Raw genomic sequence first — 10,868 nt, 5'->3', positions numbered from 1 at the left:
TCCTTTAGTGTACACAAAACCACCAAAACAACATTACATCTACATAATAATAATAATAATAAATTATACAAACAAAAAAAATATGTATTTAAGTTTTACCATTTTTATTTAGTGTGAAATATAGTCCTTATGTTACTGTAATAAAAAAAAGTGTCATAATTAAATATGTAGTGTGTTGTATGAACAAATTATATCATCCTTATTAGTGGTGCAATGGGTTAATCTTCAGTTTAACATTTTATTTTTCATAAAATCAAATTCCAGATTAAAAAGTGGGCTAAAACAAGGACAATTAGATTGCCCGCGGACCTAATCAAGTTACGACTAATTATTACTTTTAACAAACCCAGTCACAGCATTTTTAATGAGTTTATACAGATATTTATACGTAAGAAAATACATTCACGCACGCATGTTGGCGTCATCTCACAAACAGCTAGAAAACGCGCGGCATTCAAACATAGCAACATATCGCACTAGCCAAAGAACAATTTTTATCAAATTTTAATTTCTGCTTATTATCAAACTTGAACTACGCTGTGAAAACTTTTAAAATCGTATATGGACTACATAACTCTAATTTCCAGCACAACAGATCTTTCTTCACACTGTATTTAGTAGCATTTTTTCGCACTGTATTTAGTATAAATGTGTCCAGACCATTTTCCAAAACTCAACATTCGCATTTATTAAGTACATCTTTCCCTCAATGATCACGAGATTTTGAAGTCATTCATTGGTTAAATACATTTTAATTCACAATAATGTTGAAATAATAATAAATAAAAACCATGAAAAGAAAAGTGATAGTGAAGACAACTTAGTGCGATACTATTTATGCAGAAAAGTGTGAACAGTCACTCTTTATTCTGCAATTTAAAAAAACATGCTAACAGGCATATTTATTTGAAAAAGTATAGACATATCTTACCTTCTACATATTATGCACAAATAAAAAATTCTGTATTTTTATATATTTTATGAATTTTATTATCATTGTTTATTTTGTCTGACGTTGGATTATTCACTCTATGGATGATATATGAATATTATAGGTGTCCCAACTTGAGATAAAATAAAGAAATGTTGATAATCAATTGGTTAAATAGAAGTATGTATCTAAAAATTGAAATGTTATTTCAGGCTCTCTCCTGAAAAATAAATATGTATGTGATTTAATTCGGAATGAATCCCACCTATTTAATTACGGTAAGCTATATACTCCATAAATTTATCAACTGAAGGTGCCAACATCAGCCAAAATGCCAAATCTATCATATAACATACTAAAGGAATCCAACAACAGTAAATACATATATAGACATGATTTTAAAAAAATTTAAAAAATCTCTATTTCTTGCCAAACACCATACAAATGCAAGTATGTATTTAAAAATTAATGCAATATGGATGTTAAATAATGGGCAGAATGTTGAACGTTACACAAGTGTATAGAGTAATCACTTAACCCAGCCAAATGCCAGGCTTCTATCTTCTTTCATACAAAAACAATAGACGCTTCATCTCAAATTGAGACAAGTATAATAATATTTTTTCATACAATACGATACATTTTTTTTATTAAGAAATATCATTATCAAGTGTTTGATTTCGGGGAGCGAATGTTGAGTATTAAAAAAATCTCCTCTATCACAATATTGAAATGCTCATTACAATGCTACCCTTCACAGTCTCGGGGAATTTCTCTGGCTAATACGAGGGGGTAGGTGGTGATGCCGGCGCGCTCGCAAAGGGAAAGGGTGAAAGGAGAAGTATGGAGTAGAGTTTCTGCCTAACTCTTGGCTTCTGCCTTCTGTTTACACTCTTGCTTCCTCCCCAAAAGGTCAAAGAGGGGATGGGGATGATGATCCTGAAATATAGAACTTATTTAGTTAGGTAGAATTAGATCACTCTCCTTATCATTCATCGTTCACTTTGTGTAATATCACAGTGTTATAATACCATAAAAATAAAACAGTAAAAATAATTTTGCAAAACCTTCTTTGGTCACTAACCTGTCCGGGAGTAAGTTTCTGTGGATAAAACTGTATTTAGGGAGTGAGTTTTTAATAAAAAAATTATACTTTTTATAATTTTTTATCAAAGTCAATACTATTAGCAACATATTTTAAATATGTAATAAATATAAATAATAAAAATAATTACACTAGTAAACATGAATTTAATTTAAATTACGAATGTTTTCATTTTTTATGGATTTTCTTTGACAGTGTCATTAGGATAATGTCTCACAAACGTAGAACTGAAAAAAATCAGGATTGAAGTTTTAGTGTTTAAATACAACCACAGACGGCAGTAAAAATGCCATTTTATAAATAAATGTCACAGGGCTTTAGTTTTAAGTGCGGCTGTTCATGTACGCCCATACTACTTTGAGGAAAGTTTTGTTTGGATGACCATGTACGACCACACTCCGGGACAGATTAATTCAATCAGCAAAAACATACTTAATTTTCAGAAATGTTTACTCTGAATGTTCTGTTCCTTCTCCCTCAAGTTAATTAACTTATTAAGTGCCAGGAGGTATTAGTAAGGCTGTTCCCGGTGGGCCGTAACATTTTAAGAAAAGTAAAACCTACGAAAATTATATTTTTTTGTATATATTTAAAATATATTATGGAGTCTTACAAGAATGTACATTTTATGGTGATAAATATATATATGTCTGTGTTCGGTATTATAAATTATTAAAATGAAATGCTTGACATATCGCTCACTCCTTTCAAGAACGTCATAAATCAAAAATCGTCAATTCAGTTGTGCATGTTTTCGGAATGCCCAGAAAATGTACTATATCCCAGCAAAAGCGGCATATTTTAAACTCAATATTTACCTGCTACGGGGCAGAAAGTGTTGTTTTTGCATTTTGAAGAAAAGGTATTGTTTAATTATTTTTTTAAATATACTTAGTATTTTTCAAATGGAGAAAGAACCTTCAGGTTTTACCTAAAAAGATCTGTTGCACAGTAAAAAGTTCAATAAGTGGCTTGAAATTTATTTTGAATACATTGTATTACATTTTTAAACTTTAAAAACGTTCTCCTGAAAAATCAAGCTTTTTGATTTATGACGTTCTTAAAAGGAGTGAGCGATAGGCTAGAAACAAGGACAAAGATGAGCGCATTTGCACGCTAATTATCTATGGCCGGCCTGGCGAGCACGGCATAGGAGAACGTTTTAAGCGCTAAAGGCGGAGAACCGGTTAATAATGAGTTAAATTAAATATAAAAAATCAAAATTGGGTGCAATTTGTGAGGATTGTGAGTTGTAAGCAAGAAAATGCGTTAGATAAAATGTATGATATAATTTGAGGACTAACAAACGGTTCACTTTACATCATCACTGTCGCTGGAGGCGTCTGAATCACTCGAGTCCCCGTAGGGCCCTATCCCGGGCAGTATTCCTATGCAGCGCATTCCCGATGCAGCCCCCTTTGACTTGTCTTGCGGCGATGTACTCACTCTACAAACACAAGCGATAATACACATTATAATCAAATCATTCATTAAAGTTAGGTTAGGTTAGGTTCACAAACACAAGCGATAATACACATTATCATCAAAGTTATGTTAGGTTACGTTCGCCTCCATAGTGTAATGGTGACCACGCTCGGCTACCACACTGGAGGTCCCGAGTTCAATTCCCACAGGGTAGGTCAAACAAATATAAGTGATTTTTCACTGTAACATTTATTCAATGTTACCCTGGACTGGTACCTGAAGCGGAGGGCTGATCACCTTTCCTTCATGTATTGACGATCAAGAAAACACTGCGTTTATACATTCAGTCGATTGATGCTTAGCCGGATCCACGCGGCTCGCATAACCGTATGTGTTTTCACAAAACATGCCCCATACGCGGCTGACACAACCGTATGTGTTTTCATTTTTCTCCAAGTTTCGAACCTCAGTTCAACTTGGAGGGATTTTTTCATGGTGTGGAACTTTAGATAAAATAATACGTCATTCCTTGGCCTTATGACATCTGTTGAAATATCTGACTAATAATTTGTAACATCACAAGGATAAATAAAAGAACAGATCCCTGATTTTTCTTGAGGTCGGTAATTAGTCCGCGCCATTATCATGCCCTATATCTGTCTCACTCTCGACGCTACGCATCGCCAGTGGGTAAGAGTGACACACGATGCGTGCTTTGATTTATTTATGTTACGATCTTATTTGTTTATATTACAATATATTTCAAGAATAATGTGACACAAGTATATTATAGAGTACCAAAAAGGCAATGAATCACATTGAAAGTTTTTGTTTAGGAAAATAAATCGTTTCTTAACTAAATACATGATAAAAGTAATCATTTAAAAAACAGCAAAATACCACCGCGCACGGGCGTCTCTCAGGAACAAAGTTAACGCCGTTAAAAGGTTAAGGACGAAAAGGGTATTTTTACCTTTTGCGCCGGCCTCATTTCAAGGTAAACAAAAGGAATAATCCAATGTTTTTATATGAATATTATAATACATATATACCAATTTCTTTGTTGAAGTCTTAACTATGTGTATATAATTATCTTATGTCTGAAATGTGTAAGATAATTACGCACTTGTGATCACTGTGTCCATTTTCTTTGACATTATCAGTACTTCTATTGGACGGAGCTCTGCTAGTCTTCGCGGCAGGCTCTTCACTCTTGGAGGAATCTGAGTCACTGGCTTTCCGCTTCTTCACAATTACCTGTAATAAATATTGAGATTCAGATGGAGCGATTTACCCGCCAGTGATAAAATCATATAATATATTTTTTAAATTATAAAATAGAAGAATAAAAACAAATAATGCTTCAAATATTATTTTTTTACTATGTTTTCAGGGCTAGGAGAGTTGTTTTTTTTTTTTATTTCTTAAGTTCTCATATTACATTAAGTATACTAACTAATATTAACACTTGATTTAACGTCACATGTATTAAAACATTCTTACAAAAAACATAACATTTCGTTTTAAATTCATTCAAACTCTTTTCATTCTTCATACATTCAGGCATCTCATCACACATTTTAAACCTTTATACATATGTAGAATGGAGTAAGAGGAAGCAGTTGAGTGAAGTAATAGGATGGTATATGGTATGTGAAAAACAAATATTTGTCACTCATCACTCATAACCCTTTTCCGCACCCAATGGTGCATAGGCCACTGCATCGAATTGACGCAGTGTTATCTTGATCATTACTTACATGAAGGCAAGGTGATCACTCTTGCGCTTCAGGAACCAGTCCAGGGTAATATTAAATAAATATACAGTATAAAATCACTAATATTTGTTTTTACCCCCCCTGGGAATCGAACCCGGGACCTCCAGCACGGTAGCTAAACACGCTGACCATTACGCCACTAAGGCGGACAAATATTTGTAATGTCGTTTTAAATGTTAAAGTTGCTGTATTGCTTGAAAAGATTTCTTACAAAAATGATTCTTTATAAATTACCCAATAACTAATCCAATATTAAATTTTAATGATTTGAGAAAAAAAATCCTTTTTTATGTAGGTTTTACTCGGTAAATACCATTATTTTTATTTTTATTTAATGTGACACGTGTTTCGATGCATTCTGCATCATTTTCAAACACCGTATGTAAAGAAAAGTCTAAATATTAGAGTAAAACCTTAATTTAAAATGGATAGATAACACCACAAAGTAACTGCTGAATCAATTAATGAAATTATTTCAATGTCATAAAATACAAAATCACAAAGTTAGTGATTCAATAATTGAATACAGAAGTGGCAATACTCACCCCTTGTAATTTATTTTTGGTATTATTTACTATGGTAGGTTTCTTAGCCGATTGTGGAACTCCACTTATCTGATGTAGTCTTTCTCTCTCTGCGGAATCTTGTACAGTACTCACTCGTTCCCTGGTCAAATTATAATTAAGAAATAAATTTAATTTTCAAAAACATAGTTTTTAAGAACACATCTCATCAAAATGGCAACACTGTATATTCGCACATAAAAAAAGGGAAGGTACAAAATTGTAATTTAAATTTTCCACCATCTCACTTTTCCCAACCCACAGATCTTTGACCACCCTTTGGCGGACACCCTCAGTGCGTATTGAAACTAATAACGCATGTCACTCACTCCTTTAAAAAACGTCAAATCAAAAAACTTGATTTTTCAGGAAAACGTTTTTAAAGTTTAAAAAAATAATACAATGTATTAAAAATAAATATCAAGCCACTTACTGAACTATTTACTGTGCAACACATCGTTTTAGGTAAAACCTGAAGGTTTTTTCTCCATTTGAAAAATATTCAGTTTATTTAAAAAATAATTAAACAATACCTTTTCTTCAAAATGAAAAAACAACACTTTCTGCCCTATAGCGGGTTAATATTAAGTTAAAAATATGCCTCTTTTGCTGGGATATAGTACATTTTCTGGGCATTCCGAAAACATGAACAACTTAAAATTTACGATTTTTTATTTATGACGTTCTTGAAAGGAGTGAGCGATGTGATCAATATTTTGTGTTGGTGTATGTGTGTGAATAGTGTTATGGTAGTAGTGTGTGGTATTGTTTGCATGCTGGTGTAGTGATTGTCCTGCAAAGAGATGAGTATGTCTTAAAACCAGTAGACTAACGTCTCAGTAAGCATATATACATACCAAGGTAACTAATATTTTGTCACAATTATTCAGATTTTTTTTAAATGAGTGTTTATGAATTGTTTTCGACATTATTGCAAACAAAAAATGTAAAAAACACTCACAAAGAAGTTTAGTGATTTAATATCGATATTGCAAGTAACATAAATAAGTTTTAACACGTTAACTGCCAATTACGAGATAAATCATAGATTGCGTTCTTTGCTAGGAAGCCGACTAGGAGTTATCTCATACTGTGTTTACTTGCCATATTCCTGCAGCTAAGATAAAATTCCTAGTATATCAGTGCTATAATGGATACACGGGAAGAATTCTGGGAAGAGAACAAAAAATCAATGCTGGCTTACATGAACACAAAATTTATTAATAAATGAACAGAAAATATAATTATAAAAAATTTATTCAAAATCAGTTAGAGAATATTTTGATTGAAAATGATTAAATAAAATTGGCTTTTTAAACAATAATTCTGAAAATTGATGTGGCAGTCAACGTGTTAATAGAAATACCCAACATAGTGAGGACTTATAAATATAAATGATTTTGTTTTGAATATGGAAAGCATTAACTTTGTGGATCATATTGATATATTATCTTTTTAAATAAAAAGACTTTTTTTTTGATCCACTCACATTTTTATTAACCAACTAGTTTCGGCAACAACCTGTTGCCCTCTTCAGGTTTTAATTTATGACTAAACATATATATGAAAACCAAAAAAAACTTTTTTATATTTGTTTTGTCATAAATTAAACCCTGAAGAGGGCAACAGGTTGTTGCCGAAACTAGTTGGTTAATAAAAATGTGAGTGAATCAAAAACAAAGTCTTTTTATTTCTCAATTTTTTTTTTTTTTTAAATGTAGGGATAAATTTACCTGAACTCTCGCATCTCCCGTTGCTCTTCTAGGGATATCTGTCTGGCCACAGAAGCTTTGTTTTGCTCTACTAATTCCAGAAAGCCAACTTCATCATCGTCCAAACCACGTATCATATTTTCTGTAAATAACAACAACATATTATAAATGGAAGAGAAAAAAATGCAAGTTTGATTCTTTTCTCGTCCCTAAATCATGCTACATTTGACAATAATACAAACAAAAATAAAAAAAACAACAATAATAAAAATAAAGGAACTTGAAACTCAATTTAATAACCACCTTGTTTTTCGTCATTTTCGTCATACAGGTTTGTATTATTTACAATGTATTGTTTGTGGTATTAAACAAGTAAAATTTAAATAAAAAATAAGTATTTTCCATTGGTCTAGGTGTTTGTAATGTATTTTTTTACATCTACCTTCCCTTTCCTAAGTAACCTGCCTGCAGACATGCCTCTAAAATAGAGTCTTTACGGGTTATTCCTTTAAAAAAAAACTAAGTTTAAAATTTCATGTTAATTTTGTGACGAAAAATAAGATTTTTCGAAAAATTTATTTTTCATCCAAGTAATGTCTTTCTACTACATCTACGTAATGTCTATCCAGTATTTCCGCATTTTTACTGTAGTGGTAAGCGTGTTTGGCTACCGTGCTGGAGATCCCGGGTTCGATTCTCAGCAAAATAAATATTTGTGATTTTTCACTTATTTATTTATTATTACCCTGAACCTGAAGAGCAGCAGTAATGATTTTGCCTCAATGTAAGTAACAATCAAGATAACACTGTGTCAATGTGATGCAGTGCCCTCTGCGTCATTGGTTCGAATAAGGGCTACAAGTAAGAACTTACTTAGTTTGTGGGCCTCTTCATAATCAGATTCTTTTTTATTCCTTTGCTCCTCCAAACGTTGATAGAGGGGCCTCGGATCATATGTTTCCTCTGGAGCTTCTATTAACAAAAACACAAAAAGACTACCCTACATTTTTTATAAAAGTTATAATCAAAATACAGGGTTATTCATTTCGTAGTTTCAAGATGAAAACGCTAGCATTTGACGCCTGTCGAACTCAACTGTCATTTCAAGTGTCATAATATTAGTTAAATGTTTGCCATTTACGATAATGCATGGGTTAAATTGTGAAGATTTTTGAAAAGAGTGGAAGCGTTACTGATGTCGTAAGTTTGTCGTAATTTCGTTACTGATATTTGGTGTGCTCTATGGTCGAAAGGTGTCATTGGCCTGTATTTTTTCGAAAATGCCAATGGGCATTCGGAGCGATATGGTCGAATGATAACCGATTTTTTTTGGCGGTGATTAAAGATCATGACTTGGACGGTATGTGGTTCCAACAAAATGGGGCAACAAGCCACAAAACACGACTAATTCTGGCTTTATTGGGTGAAAAGTTTCCTAGTCGCGTAATTTCACATTTTGGCGACATCAATTGGCCACCAAGATCATGCGATTTGACTCTATTTGAATTTTTTTCTGTGAGGCTATGCAAAAAGACCATGTTAATACGAATAATTTCCGAGCTCTAGACACATTTAAAACCAACATTACTCAAGTTATGGCCGAAAAACCCCACGAAATGTGCAAAAAAGTGGTTAAAAACGACCTCAAAAGAATGGCATGCATCAAATCTTACCGAGATGCCATTTGAATGATATTTTTTTCACACTAAATGGCAAAGTCCAAACTTTATAATGAAATAAAAAATTTATAAAAAATATATTGCTGTGTGTGTTTTATTTGGCTTTTCTTTCGAAACCGAAAAATGAATGACCCTGTATTGAAATGAATTTTTTAAACCTTCATGAAATGCATGTAAATTTCTTTCTCTAATTATTTTAGATGCCTAATAAAATAATTAATAATTTTTATACCAGTTTGTATTCGAAATAGTTTTTTTTTTTAACCAGTTTGTATTTCGAAAGGAAAATTTGGAATATTTTTGAATAAATAATTGTATTTTTTGTGTGAATTTGTCTCAAATGCGAGAATTCTAAAATAGGTACCTAGGTCAACGAAAAACAAAACAAAAACATTATAAAAAAAAATGCTACTACATATATTGATCAAATAGCTGGAATAAATATTTTAATATTAAGCTACAATGCTGCGTAAAAATTAACATCTGGAAAGAAAATCTCGAAGCGATGAATGAAATTTTCGTATTGATATTACTTAAAATAAATACACATAGGAGTATGTACTTATAGAAAATGAAAAACGGAATCGTGCCAAATTTTAAAGCCGATGTCAAAATTTAGCATTTTTTTATAAAAGTAATACATCCAACTAATCCAAAGTATATTCAAAGAGCTGCCTTCGATTATTCACGTAACTATTTTAAATTATTTGTCCAACAAAAATATTTTTAAAAACACCGTAGAGAAACGTCAAATCAGTTACCTTCTGGCTGGTCGGCCGTTCTGACCTTCTCCCATTCTTCCTGCCTGCGTTTCTTAGCCTCGGCGATCTCCGCCTCAGAAATAAAACCAGAACTCATTCTACTTATTTCTTTAATATATCCAGTAATACTTCAGATGGAACGTTCAAATACGACTTAAATATTCTATATCACAAACGTGACAGCGGGGAGACGAGAAGATATCCCATAGATATTTTTTAAATATATTTTTACAACTTCTATGGTTCGTGGTTGTTGAAGAAGAAATTAAACAGCTGGAAATGTATAGTACTTACTTACTTCTTTATTGCCAGTATAAATAAATAAATAAATATATTATAAAGTTGAAGCCTGAGTAGGGACATGATAAACAGTGTAGCATAAGCCGTAGCGAGATTTCAGAGTACTGGGACGATAACTAATCAAAAAATTAAAAATAAAAAAATATGAACATATATATATATATATATATATATATATATATATATATATATATATATATATATATATATATATATATATATATATATATATATATATATATATATATATATATATAATATATATATATATATATATATATATATATATATATATATATATATATATATATATATATATATATATATATATATATATATATATATATATATATATATATATATATATATATATATATATATATATATATATATATATATATATATATATATATATATATATATATATATATATATATATATATATATATATATATATATATATATATATATATATATATATATATATATATATATATATATATATATATATATATATATATATATATATATATATATATATATATATATATATATATATATATATATATATATATATATATATATATATATATATATATATATATATATATATA

The 10,868-nt window shown here is 30.7% G+C and overlaps 1 protein-coding gene across 3 annotated transcripts; it reads right to left on the bottom strand.

Annotated features, from left to right (window-relative positions):
- Nucleotides 1-236: 236 nt before the first annotated feature.
- On the bottom strand, nucleotides 237-10,143 carry LOC148306662 (PSME3-interacting protein-like). Of its 3 annotated transcripts, none has more exons than XM_088264597.1 (7): nucleotides 9,955-10,143; nucleotides 8,388-8,486; nucleotides 7,536-7,656; nucleotides 5,785-5,905; nucleotides 4,588-4,718; nucleotides 3,341-3,483; nucleotides 237-1,870 (listed from the first exon to the last, which is right to left on the bottom strand). In XM_088264597.1, the coding sequence occupies exons 1-6, from the start codon at nucleotides 10,049-10,051 to the stop codon at nucleotides 3,348-3,350; spliced, it is 705 nt and encodes a 234-aa protein (XP_088120723.1). In that variant the 5' UTR covers nucleotides 10,052-10,143; the 3' UTR covers nucleotides 237-1,870; nucleotides 3,341-3,347. The 3 variants fall into 3 exon arrangements, with proteins under 3 accessions (XP_088120723.1, XP_088120721.1, XP_088120722.1); XM_088264595.1 differs by having other exon boundaries at nucleotides 522-1,870; nucleotides 3,357-3,483; XM_088264596.1 differs by having other exon boundaries at nucleotides 1,644-1,870; nucleotides 3,357-3,483; nucleotides 8,388-8,509; nucleotides 9,955-10,130.
- Nucleotides 10,144-10,868: the final 725 nt, after the last annotated feature.

This window comes from Brachycentrus maculatus, unplaced genomic scaffold (assembly GCF_059751285.1).
Source record: "Brachycentrus maculatus isolate JH-2025_06_01 unplaced genomic scaffold, ASM5975128v1 h1tg000234l, whole genome shotgun sequence".
Classification (NCBI taxonomy): Eukaryota; Metazoa; Arthropoda; class Insecta; order Trichoptera; family Brachycentridae; genus Brachycentrus; species Brachycentrus maculatus.
Note: the sequence above shows the minus strand (reverse complement) of the source record. Positions and strands in the feature narration are given on the sequence as shown.